Here is a 14,952-nt window from a genome sequence, read left to right as displayed (position 1 = left end):
TCATCTTTGCCATGGTTATTTAAATCTGCTTTTCCTGTCAGTCAATAACTTCTCTGAGAAATTTTCATTCTGCTAAAAGACACAACTATCATTTTGTCTTAAGTAAAAACTAATTCATACTAATATTTAAACTCATTTTTTCAAACATCTTTTGATTTCAATAAAAAGAACAAATTTCATCTTTATTATTCCTCTCAAATTTTTCTCTCTCTCTCCATTTTCCCTGGATACTCTAGTGATCAGAAGTACATTTCTTCTGGGGCCAGAGTGAGAGTATAGCAGGTGGGGCACTTGCCTTACACGCAGCAATCCAGGTTCAATTCCCAGCATCCCAGATGTTTCCCTGAGTCCTACTAGGAATGATCCCTGAGTGCAGATCCAAAAGAAAGTTCTGAGCACTGCAGGGTATGACCCACAAATAAATAAGAAAAGTATATTTCTATATCTATAAATATTGAATAAGCAAGCAAACAAAGAATCTTATGGGGACTGAGAAATCACCCCCTGCTACAGGGCGTGTTCACTTCTTCACACACTCCATGCCAGTGTAGTGCACCCTATTTTATGAGGCAGGCAACTGAGCAAGAGGTCCTCAAGGGGAAAACTTGAGAGAATTTGCTTGACTCCACTGCTCATTCAGGGAGTCAGCAAATATTAAGGAATACAAAGAACATAAGATCAAAAATCTGCCTTCTACTATATCTGAAATATAAGCTGAAATTGAACTCTTTCCTGTAATATAAAAACTCTATTCCATCATTTTACTGATGTTTTGTCATGTACCCTGTGACACCTTTGTAATTTACTTTCTGCAAAGTAAAGCTTCTAAGATGGTGATTGACTAGACAACTGGTTTTCTCTTAATTTCATTTTCACTGGATATAGACTTCAGAGGACAGCCAATATTTGTTACTTTAAACAATAACTGTCACACCTCCAGGGACACAGTTCTGGAAACCCTCGCTAGGTGCCATTAAGTGGCTGGAGTATACATTAATATGTACACATTAATTGGTAACAAAATAAACTGTTAAAAGAAGAGCAAATCTCACCTTTTTTTTAATTCTTCCACACAAGTATCCCTAAGAATTTCACTTGCACCTCCTCTGAAAACCTTTTTCCCATATTCTTGCTCTTACATTTTATGTCCATTTTACCATCCCTTCTCCCCCCTTCAACCATCTGCTCTAGCTAAAACTAACAAAACCTGCTCTGGCTTAAAACTACCTATTTCTTATTCATGAAATTCCTCTAACTCAACATCCACTTTGATTATATGCTCATTCCCTTTGACACTGAAAAGTACTTATAAAGCAGACCTTAAAGAAAAACTACAATTTCACCTCAATCACTAAAATGATTTGTAGAAAATAGGCATTATTAGTCCTCTGATAACTTGTAAGTAAAATAACTTGAGATTGGATTTCTCAAAAATTCTGTATATTTGTCATTTCCTATATTTTATGGGAATCAGTTGGGTGTCAGAAGTGAGGATTTTTTAAAATTTGGTTTCTTTGATTTTTTAAGGAGGATTTTGAATTCATTTTTGGCCCCAAATATGAGATAATCAGAAAAATATGAGATAATCAGAAAAAACTTGAAGAGGTTTCATGAGAAGAAAAAAAGAGAAATTAGATATGTAAGATATGTAACAAGAGAGGGAGGAATAAATTTATAAAAAATAAAGAATTATAAATTATAAGCATGAGAGAAGGAGGTATGTGAGTAGAGGGTAGCATCGTAGATGTAATTTTTAGTTTATAAAATTACATTTCTTTATCACTTTAAAATCATCTATTTTATGCTTAATTGAAGTCCCATTACATATAACATGACATAAGTTTCAGGAGTGTTTCACAGAAGTCAACATGTATGCGTGCTACATTAATGTCATCTTGCAAGAGAAATGGCAATAGTGTCAGAATTTGAGTAATATAGCAAATGACTCTGAATAGCAAGGCAAAGGAGAATGTGTTGGAAAGAATAAAATAATTGTTTTCGGAAATCACAATTTCTAAATTGAGCATGATAACTAGTATTAACTGAAGATTAATAGTTGAGTGCTTTGTTTCTTTTAAGCACTCATAAAATGATTGATATATCACTTACAAAATGTAAAGCACCATTTGTGAAACAATTATATAAGCAATATGTAAGCAGGAAAACTATACCTATCTGAAGGGCCTTTTGAAATAATAACAAAAACAGTAACACATACCTTCTCTGTGTCAATGCCTTTTGACATGGACCATGTTGAGACAATATAATCCATCACTCGTTCACTAAGACCTTTGGGGACCTGATAGAGTTTCAGAAAGTCCCGTACATTATTCAGCATCTCATGGTACCGGTTGGTGTTGGCATACATCTGCTGGAAAATCGTGGTAACATTTCCAAAAATAGTTGCATAAAGAAGAGCTGGAAGAAAAGGAATGACAAAAGTAAAACAAATGTCACAATTAAAAAATGCATATTGATCAATGAATATACCCTGCCAACATACATTTAACAACTTTTAGAGGTTAGTACATATTCATCCACAAGAATACAGATTGGAACTTGGTATTCACTCTGTGAATATAAACATGACTTTATAAGCATTAGTAATTTTAGTCAATTTGACAAAAAACGTAAAGGGCAGCTAGTAAATTTTGTGAGGAATTGAATAATCTAAAGATGGATTTTTGCTCAAAAAATTCAGTTTTATGGCTACAGTTATCTTTAATTCATATGAATGTTTCTTAATACCTAATGAAGTTAAAATTTTTAGAAATTGATTATCCAGTTTAGAAATACATGTTATTCCTTATTTCTTGCTCCTTTTAGCTTTTGGAATAGTTCCCTGTTTATCAATATTCTTCATAGGACATCATCAATAGAGGCCACACAGACAAATTCCAGGTGGATTCAGGAATAAACAGTTAGATTTACATCTAAAATAAGAGCGTCTGGGGATGGAGCGATAGTACAGCGGGTAGGGTGTTTGTCTTGCATGCAGCCGACCTGGTCCCCTGCACACCTCCAGGAGTAATTCCTGAGTGCAAAGCCAGGAGTAACCCCTGTGCATCGCCGGGTGTGACCCAAAAAATAAATAAATAAAATATAATAAAACAAGAGCTTCAGACTCCCTAAAATTTTAGACATTATGTTCGTAGTATGTATGAAATTAAAAAACGTGCTATAAGCATTTTTTTTATTTCATTGCTTTAGTTAAGAATAAAGCTATTTGAGGTATTCTTACCTAAGTATTGGAAAGAAATCATTAATGTATCTGAGTATCTGAACTATTACTCCCTCCTTCAGCCAATAATTTACTAAATGCCGTCTCCAGATTTTGTCAGATACTGATGTTGATCTGATCCTCTAAAAGGTTTTTGAAAAACATTGAGTTTCTGCCCAAACTGTACATCTCAGACCATCTTCATCAACCTTGTTCTCTTGGGCTCACCTTTAATAACAGTATGCTCCTTTCAAAAGAAAGAGATAATAATTTATCCCCTAAATATCTGTAAACAAGTGGCAATGTGACACTACAGCAGACAGGTACTTGCCTTGTATATGGGCAACCTTTATGCCAGCACCACATAAATTCCCAGTACCTGACAGGAATGATCCCTGAACCAGGACTAAACACTGCCAGGCAGGTCTGGCCCTCAAAACCAAAAAGCCGAACAAAAAATATACAGATAACCTTTTAGTTAGTAACTTAGTAACAACATGCATTGCATAGGCATTTTTCACAAATAAGTATTAGATAAAAATAATGAACAAGACTGTGAGTTCAGATTGTGGGTAAGTGACACATACATTCAGTGGCGTAGAACTGTCTCCCTGTCCTCCGCAGCAGAGGAACAGAGATAGGGACCACAGACCAAAATGGCCTGTTTAATGCAAAGCTCTTAACATACTGATAGAGGATCTGGTAGGGTTTGAGGTATAGGACTGCACATAGATGTGATTGATCATTTACAGAGGTAAAGTGTTTCCACAGATGCAATTCCCTTAGGGGGATTAATTCAAGGAGACACTCTGTCTCCCAGGGACATCTACATTGCTTTTCACTTTCCCTTTAGTTGTACATAGAAAACAATTAAGTTTATTTCTTATTAATACTTGCAGATATTTGGATAAACACAGTAAGAGATAGAGATTCCAAGACTTAGCTCTCTGGGCTCTTAGTTCTCTGAGAGCAAGTAAGGCTTTTACCGAAAATCCCAGACTAAGTTCTCCGGCCATTTCAGTTTTTCCTTCCCCCTGGGGATCCTGTCTCTTTAAGTCATGACAGTCATATCAGTACCTTTGATGCTTTGAAGACTGTCTCATTTTGATGCCAGTGTAGGTGTAGCTTTGCCACTTGCCCTGAGTCCATCAAAGGCTGATGGTGGGATCCCTTTTTTGGGTGTTAGGAACTATGGCAACCAACACCCGAGTCAAGTAATTATGAGGGATGTCCAGGAGTAGATATATTTCAGAGTCAATCAACTCCCAGATATTAGGAGCACAGCATTAATGGTCTTTCTATGTTTAAGATAAGAACACTGCTCTCTGGTAAAATAGGAAAAAGCTATAGGATAAAGAGTAAAGCAAGTAATTCACTACAAAGTCCAGGATTTCCAGAAAGTTTGACTTAAAAGTAAGCAACCCTGACTTAAGGAATTGTGAAAATGAGCGGTAAAGCACAAAAGAAAGATTAAGATAAATTTGGTGAATTAAGGTGCTTGTAAAATTACTGACAGCTTCTCTGGAGAGAGGAAAAGGGGCAATACACTAATGAAGGCAATAATTAGGGCAAATTAACACAACAATGACATATTCTATATCCGGCATGCATTAAAAAAAGAATGACCATTACATGAATATTTGCTGTTTTATTTTGCAGTTTCATCAACAAAATCCAGACTGGAGCAAGAGCACAGTGGGTAGGGCGTTTGCCTTGCACACAGCCAACCCAGATTTGATTCCTTTGTCTGTCTCAGAGAGCCCGGCAAGCTACCGAGAGTATCTTGCCTGCACGGCAGAGCCCGGCAAGCTGCCTGTGGCTTTTTCGCTATGCCAAGAACAGTAACAATAAGTCTCACAGTGGAGATGTTACTTAAGCAAATCGATGAACAAGGGGATAACAGTGCTACTACAGGGGCTTAAGATATAGCTCAACCAGTTGAAGTATATGCTCTCCATGCAAGAGGTCCAAGTCCGTCCCTAGCACCATATGGTCCCCTGAGCATCATCATGAGTGACTCCCCAATCAACAAAATCCAATTTTAAAGGAAATGAAGTAAGATATATCAAGAGAGGAGTCTAAAATATTTAATCTATTTCAGAAAATAATTTTAATGAACAGGTGTCCAATAAGTATTTAAAAAGTTCTGTTTAATTTTGACCCAGCAATACCACTGCTGGGAATATATCCCAGAAAATCCAAAAAGTATAGTCGAAGTGACATATGCACTTATATGTTCACCGCAGCACTGTTTACAATAGCCAGAATCTGGAAAAAACCCGAGTGCCCTAGAACAGATGACTGGTTGAAGAAACTCTGGTACATCTATACAATGGAATACTATGCAGCTGTTAGAAAAAATGAGGTCATGACGTTTGCATATAAGTGGATCAACATGGAAAGTATCATGCTAAGTGAAATGAGTCAGAAAGAGAGAGACAGACATAGAAAGATTGCACTCATCTGTGGAATATAGAATAACAGACTATAAGACTAACGCACAAGAATAGTAGAAATAAGTACCAGGAGATTGTTTCCATGGCTTGGAGGCTGGTCTCTCACTCTGGGTAACTCAGGGAAGGGACCACCAAGTAAAATGTGGTTGGAGGTCATGTGGGGGAAGGGTGAGGCGGGCCGAATACAGACTAGAGACTGAACACAATGGCCACTCAACACCTCTATTGCAAACCACAACACCTAATCAGAGAGAGAGAACAAAAGGGAATTCCCTGCCATAGTGGCAGGGTGGGGTGGGGGGAGAGGGGCCTGGGGAGGGGGGGAGGGATGTTGGGTTTACGGGTGGTGGAGAATGGGCACTGGTGAAGGGATGGGTTATTGAACGTTGTATGGGGGAAGCATGAGCATAAAGATGTATGGATCTGTAACTGTACCCTCACGATGACTCTCTAATTAAAAATAAACTAATTAATAAAAAAAAGTTCTGTTTAACAATGGAAAGTTTATATACATTTACTTATCTTGCTTTAATTTAGGGATTTTGATCCCACCTAATGTTTCTAAGGATAATGACATTTTGTTTAAAATAAATATGAAAGAATATATTGCTGACATTTCTTAATAGAGTCTTTAAAATGTGAATATCTATATTTGTGGACAAAATATTTGAAGAAGTAATCTTGGAATTCTATTCCACTAACAACAGAATTAAGAAAAACAAAGAAATAAAATTATTGACAGAATCATTTAACTGATATGGCATTTCACAGTTTTAGAAAATGAAAATGGGAACTTTTCAAAATAATAAGCACTTTTAGGTTGAAGAGACAGTACAGGAGTTACGACATATGCCTGGCATATGGATGGAATATGGATGGCTTTGGTTTGATCCTTGGCATCCCAAGTGGTCTTCTCTGGGCACCACTGGTAGTAATTTGTGAGCATAGAACCAGGAATAAACACTAAGCACTACTGGGTAAGCCCCCCAAAACTACTTTACAAAATGATATTTTATGAGTTAACAAAATATTGCTGTCATTTTCTTAAATTCTGAAAAAAGAGGAGAATTATAAGAGTGAAAAGTGAAGGGGAATGGAAGGAATGGGGAGAGGAAAGGAAAACTAGATAACTAGATAATGATGAATAGCAACTATAAATATCGTTGTGAATAGTTATCACATTGGAATGTGAAACTGAATTCTAGGACCTTACACAGTATTGTAAACCAATGGCAAATTCATATTTTTTTTTAAAAAATAAAGCCCACATCCTTACCAACACTGGTTTCTATTGTTTCTGATTAGTGCTATCTCTGTGGCAAAGTAATATATGATTATTGTTTAGATTTGCATTCCCCTGATAACTAATGATGGAGTATTTTTGCATATGATTTTTAGATATTTGTCTTTCTTTGAGGAAGTTCCTATTTATATATTATCCTCATTTTTTGATAGGGTTGGAAGTTTTATCTTGTAGAGTTCTACCATATGTATACATACATAAATATATATAATATGTATATACATACATATATACACATGTATGTTTTATATATTGTGTGTATTAAACTTTGGCATCCCAAATGGTCTTCTCTGAGCACTTGGATGAGTGGTGGACAAATAATTTCCCCCAGACTTGGTTGTATTTGTATTCTGGTCATCTTTTAATGACCCCACGATTTCACTCCTGAAAATATACCTGAAGGTATATAAAGCACTGGTTGAACTCTACAAGAAGAAAACATCCAACCCCATGAAAAAATGGGGTGAAGAAATGAACAGAAACTTTACCAAGGAAGAGATACGAATGGCCAAAAGGCACATGAAAAAGTGCTCTACATCACTAATCATCAGAGAGATGCAGATCAAAACAACCACGAGATACCACCTCACACCAAAGAGACTAGCACACATCCAAAAGAACAAAAGCAACCGCTGTTGGAGAGGATGTGGGGAGAAAGGGACCCTTCTACACTGCTGGTGGGAATGCCGGCTAGTTCAGCCCTTTCGGAAAACAATATGGACGATTCTCAAAAAACTAGAGGTTGAGCTCCCATTTGACCCAGTAATACCACTGCTGGGAATATATCCCAGAGAAGCCAAAAAGTATAGTCGAAGTGACATCTGCACTTATATGTTCACCGCAGCACTGTTTACAATAGCCAGAATCTGGAAAAAACCCGAGTGCCCTAGAACAGATGACTGGTTGAAGAAACTCTGGTACATCTATACAATGGAATACTATGCAGCTGTTAGAAAAAATGAGGTCATGACGTTTGCATATAAGTGGATCAACATGGAAAGTATTATGCTAAGTGAACTGAGTCAGAAAGAGAGAGACAGACATAGAAAGATTGCACTCATCTGTGGAATATAGAATAATAGACTATAAGACTAACACCCAAGAATTGTAGAAATAAGTACCAGGAGGTTGTCTCCATGGCTTGGATGCTGGTCTCTCATTCTGGGTAACTCAGAGAAGGGACCACCAAGTAAAATGTGGTCGGAGGTCATGTGGGGGAAGGGTGATGCGGGCCGAATACAGACTAGAGACTGAACACAATGGCCACTCAACACCTTTATTGCAAACCACAATACCTAATCAGAGAGAGAGAACAAAAGGGAATTCCCTGCCATAGTGGCAGGGTGGGGTGGGGGGAGACGGGACTGGGGGGGGAGGGATGTTGGGTTTACTGGTGGTGGAGAATGGGCACTGGTGAAGGGATGGGTTATCGAACTTTGTATGGGGGAAACATGAGCACAAAGATGTATGGATCTGTAACTGTACCCTCACGATGACTCTCTAATTAAAAATAAACTAATAAAAAAATTTAAAAATATATATATACCTGAAGGTCCCAAAAGTACAATGCAGAAAAGATATTTGCGTTCCTATGTTCACTGCAGTACTATATACACTAATCAAGAACAAAAACAACCCAAATGCCGATAAACAGATTTCTGGATAAACAAACTATGATATATATACATGAGATATATATTATATATGTATGTATATATGTATATGTGTGTACATATATATATCAATGGAATACTACTGGCCATAAGAAAAGATAGTCATGCAATTTGCTATAATATGGATGGATCTGTAGAGTATCATGTTGAGTGAAGTCAGAGAAAGAGGAACAAACTAAAACTGACATCTCTCATATGTGGGATATAAATACACTTTGTAGGGGAATACCAAATGCCAATGGCAATAGAAATGAGAGCAGGAAAACTGATCTTTAGTAGGAAGCTTGCTTCTGGGGCAACTTATAAGTTATTGACAAATATTATAGAACTACCAACTATTTAGACATGTTTGACTTAATTAGCTCCCTAGAATGCTTGTAAAGGCTGTATTTTCCAATGCATCTTAAACTGCCTTTCGGTTTAACAAATTATCACATATTTTGTCGTCCTGTGACATTAAATATGCATATATACCATTCATATGAAATTTTAAGCACCAAAATATAAAGAAAACTACCAACTTATTAGGAGTTTACAGTATTGAAAGAATGTAATCAGCATAAGCACTTATAATTTTTAAATGATTCCACTTCGGTCTTCCACTTTTATGTGAATGAGATGTTCCACACTAGATGCCATATTTTAAGATTAAAGATTCCATTATATGCATGTTTATTTTTAAAAATTTAATAATTTGAATTAAGCTGCAAAAAACCATGGCAGAAAATTTAGATATACCTTATGTAGTTACTTACTGATAGTATTTTACATAAGTATAAGCATTAATCCAAACCAGAAAAATAAGTAAAAACATAGGACAATTAAGTACAGAAGTTTTTCATATTTTATCAGTATCCATTTATTTTTTGGTATATATCTTATAAAGTTGTACTTCATGAATAGATATATACAATACATTTTAAAAATTCTAAAATTTAATTTTAATTTAAAACTATACTAAAATATAATGAAAATAAGTATGATCAATATTCTACATCTAGCAACAATAATGATTTTAAACAAAGTCTGCATTCCAAGAACAAAAAAGTACTCATTAATTGTAGAATGACATTACTTTGTCCTCTCCCCACTTGCCATGAGTAGCTTGTCCCGGTTTTTCCCGGAGTTTAGGCTTACCCCAGTCTCACCCATCAAGGTGTTCCCGAATCTCTCCCATCCCTTTGTTTAGCTGTAATTACTTCTCTATGCTCTCTTCTCCAAAAGAGTGAATCAGCTTCTCCCCCTAATATGACTGCTAATTTGTAAGGTCAGACCTTCCTAGGATACTGAGTTTATATTATATAAGTTAATATTGCCTTTCTCCTCTTCTTGTGCCTTTTGAATAATTTACTTTAAAGCAATGTCCTTTTTGTTTGGACACGAGAAGACAATATCATGCTTTTGTAATTTGGGATTTAATTGGCTTCGAATATTATTCCCTCCTGGGCATCTGCTTTCTCCACTTAAGCCTCAGTTGCCCTCAGTTCCTGGCACCTTAAAAGCAGGGTCCTGACAGGGGACGGGACAGATCCAGAGCAAGCGGTGAGTTGTGTGCTACCCTGGCATCGAGATGGGCCTGGCCAAAGTGACTAATTCTTAACTATAAGTTAAGAGCTTGATCATAGACAAATGCTGTCATGATCCAAAAGTAATGATGAGACTAGGACCTTGCTAGGGATAAGAAAGACTGATCTGACCTGAGCACTGTAGTCTGAGATTGAGATGGCCCCAGGAGAGCAATTCCATAAGCTTTAATGCATCTCTTATTGTGTCCATACAAAATGATAAATATTATGAATTCTTATATGTTTGCTGGCTGAGGAGAAGAGAAACACACTCATGGGACTCTACCCTTGGGTGGATCCTCCTGCTGAAAGAGAATTAAGTCCTAGGAGAAGCATCCCCTAAGGGAAAGGAACCTCAGCCCTATTGATGGTGACCACACCTAGGAGTAGGCCCCAACCCCCTCATGCTGGGGAGATTTAACTATGCTGTAAGAGTGGGTTGGGGGCCAGATCCAGAGATCCAGAGAGAGATCCAGAGCCGGGAGAGAAGCAGAGAGAGAGAATGAAATAAATTGATTGAGCAACCAGTCTGGCCTTCTTCCTTCCGTCGCCTGCCCTCGACCGACAGCACACACAGCGGTTCCGGGGCACCGAATTCAGGCGGTGAGACAGAGCCGCCTGGAGAGCCCTCAAGTGCGCACACCCCTCGGCGTGCCTTAGTTTTTTACAATTAATGAGTAAGAACTTTCACACAAAGTACAATAAGTCATTGTCTCTATGCCATATAATCTTCAAGATATACCTTTCCCCTTAATTACAAGCACATAAATCTCCTGATGCATAGCAGTCATTAAAACCTAATATGGTCAAAAGAGAACTCATAATTTATAAGTTCTTTTCAATAACAAAACATACCTTTCATATCAGCAAATGGAAAAGTATTCATATACATTGTTAAATATATTGTTAAATTCATATCTTAATCCATTTTCTTCATCTAATTCCTATCAGTTCTACCGTCAACATATTCAATCGCTTGAACTACATCTACTGAACATAATTATAGTACATCAAAAACGGTTACAATCTCTTCAACACTCCTTCCATTAAGAGGAGGGATCCATAGTTATTTTCCTTGATCTAGGCATATTCAATGATTAACTAATAAAATATGGTAACTATGTCTATGTGCCAATATTTGACCACAGATTTTAAGAAACTGGAACTTCTAATTCCTTACTGCTGGGATTTTTGCATTGGAATCTGGCTTCCAATAATAGTAATTAAGGCAATAATGTATGGCAATCCAACCATTCTTCTAGATAGGAAATTAAAGTCACTGAACCCCAAGCAAGCCTCAATTGAGTGATTCTCATGTAAACTATTTATATGAGAAGATATATTTGGTAAGACTTGAGGATAGGCAGTGGTTGAACCATCACTTTCTTTTCTATTAGTATCTATAATAATGATAGCCATAAAATGCTCCAGTGATCTATGTTTTTATGACAGTGTATGTCTTAACAATATTAGCATACCAGCCATGTATGTAATTTAGTCAAGTTAGAACTGGAATTTTTAGATCCACAATTTAAGCCATTCTGGAAAATACCAGATAACCTAGAAATAATTTAATGTCCTCCTAGTCTTGCATAAATTTCAGATGAAGTAAAATAGGATGGACTTATAAGCCACTAATTTCAATTAGTCTTGCAACTATAGCAATTTAAAATATAACAAAACATTTATTTTCTTTTTGGGTCACACCCAGCGATGCTCAGGGTATACTCCTGGCTCTGCACTCAGAATCACTCAGGATGGTGCTCAGGGGACCATAAAGGAATACTGGGAATCGAACCTGGGTCTGTCGCATGCAAGGCAAATTCCCTACCCACATGCTATCGCTCCAGCCCCTATAACAAAACATTTGTGTATCACTTGTATCACTTATCATCCCTTTGATCTTCGATTTGCTCAAGCTGGAGCCAGTAATGTCTCCATTTATCCCTGTCATGTGCTAGCATAGTCCAATGCTATCTGCTCGCTCCAGGAACACAAAGAGCCTCAAACCATTCGTTCAGGGTTTTGACGAAGAAGTCTGACCATCTCGTAGGTGGGTGGCCATGTGGTCTTTTAACGTCTCTTCGAATCCAGTCAGTAACAGCTCTAGTTCAGCAGCAGTCTCTAAATCGCATTACTTGTCTGGCCCATCTGATTTTCGATGCCTCGGCAAATGAGACAGCATACCTGATCCTTGACCATTGACGGAAGTCAGAACTCCAGATTCCTTCTCTCACTTGAGTGAAACGTGATATTCCAAGCATAGCTCTTTTGATTCCTCTTTGGGATGCCCAAATAGTGTTCTCATCCTGTTTCAAAGGGCCCAGGTCTCTGAGGCATATGTTAGTGCAGGAAGAATGGTGGAATCAAAAAGATGAGCCCAGAGTTGGAGGTTCTTCATCCTCTTAACAACTTCTTCAATAATCTTGAAGGCATTCCATGCTGCTCTCTTCCTCTTGCCAAGTCGTTCTTCATGCTAAGTTTTGTACCAAAATTCCAAACAGAATCGAACCACCATCTCCTTCGTGCAAAATTCTACTTCACACAGTGGGGAGAAAGGACTACAGAGTTTAAGTTTAAGAAGAAAACTCCCAGAACGAACACCAACTGGGAGCTCTTTGGCACTATTGCGGCAACATGGGAAGATGCCGTCCTTGACAACATCGATGAGGAATACAATCAACTGATTCAGCACTTCCATGACTGCGCAAAGAATGCTGAGAGTGGGAAAGCCACAGAAACTTCTGAGCTCATTCGCCAATGTGGTTTGGCACGAGCCTCAGGCAATCACAAGCTAAAGTCCGAGCTTGCAAAGCTGTGCAGAGAAGTGATAAGGGAAGACCTCAAAAAGAGAATAGCAGTGTTGGTTTATGCGGCAGAAGCTGGGAAAAGTATTCACAATGCTCGCTTGTCCTTTATCAAAAAGACCAAGATGACTGCCCTCCGATGTCCTGATGGATCTATCACATCTTCCAGAAGGGCAATGGAGAGGATTATTCATGACTTCTACTCATATCTCTTTGACAGCGACATCGACCTGCCCACATACCAAATTTTGAAGGATGGATATGTCATTCCCAATGTCCACCATTTTGTCGGTAAAGATGCATAGAGCACCTGGTCCAGACAAGGTCAGACCCAAACACCTGAAGAATCTGCCACCAGAACTCATCAATACACTGGCTCAGCTTTCACGTGCTACCTGTCTAAATGCAAGAGTCCATCCCAATGGAAAACCAGCAGGACCATCCTTTTGTATAAGAAGGGAGACATCCACGACATCAGCAACTATCACCCAATCTGCCTGTTGTCTGTCGTCTACAAGTTGTTCACTTGAGTCATCCTGAATAGAAGAGGCAGAACACTAGATGAAGGACAACCATGTGAGCAAACTGGGTTCTAAAAAGGATACAGCACAATCGACCATATCCACATGGTGACCAAACCCATTGAAGTTGAGCGAGAGTTCAAGATGCCGCTCTGTCTAACGTTTATCGACTTAAAGAAGGCCTTCGATTCTGTTGAGACTGAGGCGGTCATCGAAGCCCTAGCCAAACAGGGCATTCAAACTCAGTACATCAAGATCCTCCATGAGCTGTATTACGGATTCACCACCAGGATCTCACCATTCTACAAGGAAGTGATCATTGATGTAAAGAGAGGAGTTTGGCAGGATGGTACCATTTCATAGAAACTCTTCAATGCCACCCTCAAGAATGTCATGCTATGGCTGGAATGGGAAGGAACGGGAGTGAAGATAGATGGTTGGCAACTACACCACTTCCACTACTCTGATGACATTGTTCTAATAACACCAAACATTTGCCAAGTGGCACAAATGCTGGCCGACTTTGACTGCGAGTGTGGAGAGGTAGGACTGCAGCTGAATCTCACCAAGACAATGTTCATGAGAAACAAACTAGTCCCTGACATTCCATTTGCTTTCAATGGAATGAACATCTCCAAATGCAGCAGCTATATGTTTGTGTTCAATAGGTAGAGAATATGAAAAGGGAGTGTAATTAAAAATGGAGTGTAAAGTGCAGTTCAATGTCATATTTTGAAAAATAATCTTTAAATGTATATTTATATTTGGAAACTCAAAACTATTTTTATTTTAAAAACGTAAAATTAAAACCATGTATAAAATTTAAAGATCTAAGTTAAAGTATCAAATAATGCCATAGCTCAATGCAGAGTTCATTATTTATCTAAGCATTGTTGAATTCAGTAGACTACATTCTTATTGAATACCCACACTACCTATGAATATTAAAAAGACAAACATAATTCTTGCTTTTAAATAATAATGACTGGGCTGGAGCAGGTAGGGTGTTTGCCTTGCATTGGCCGATCTGGGTTCAATTTCCAGCATCCCATATGATCCCCCGAGCACTGCCAGGAGTGATTCCTGAGTACAGAGCCATAGCTGGGTGTGGCCCAAAAAGCAGATAAATAAATAATGACTACTTCCAATTGAAATTATTAGTCTTTAACTCTCCTAAAGCCTTTGAAATAAGACTAATAATCCTTTACCTTTATATTTTTAAAATGTAATCAGACATATAGCCAGTATGAGATATAAATGAAATATGGTTTCATTATCATGATTAAATAATTTGTAGTTAGACGAAATTCTATTTTGAGTTAAGTATAATTCAGTGCTGATACTTATGAACTGCTCATGGAAGAGGTGAGATATAAGTACCCAATAAATTTATATTCTCTAGTTACT

The 14,952-nt window shown here is 37.7% G+C and overlaps 1 protein-coding gene across 1 annotated transcript in view; it reads right to left on the bottom strand.

The window, feature by feature from the left end:
- Nucleotides 1–14,952, bottom strand: part of KCNH5 (potassium voltage-gated channel subfamily H member 5) — a 349,253-nt gene that overhangs the window by 112,623 nt on the left and 221,678 nt on the right. The window contains exon 8 of the mRNA XM_004612371.2: nucleotides 2,219–2,418. Within this exon, the coding sequence (XP_004612428.1) occupies nucleotides 2,219–2,418 (200 nt within the window). The remainder of the gene's footprint in view (nucleotides 1–2,218; nucleotides 2,419–14,952) is intronic.

This window comes from Sorex araneus, chromosome 3 (assembly GCF_027595985.1).
Source record: "Sorex araneus isolate mSorAra2 chromosome 3, mSorAra2.pri, whole genome shotgun sequence".
In the NCBI taxonomy this organism is placed as follows: domain Eukaryota; kingdom Metazoa; phylum Chordata; class Mammalia; order Eulipotyphla; family Soricidae; genus Sorex; species Sorex araneus.
Note: the sequence above shows the minus strand (reverse complement) of the source record. Positions and strands in the feature narration are given on the sequence as shown.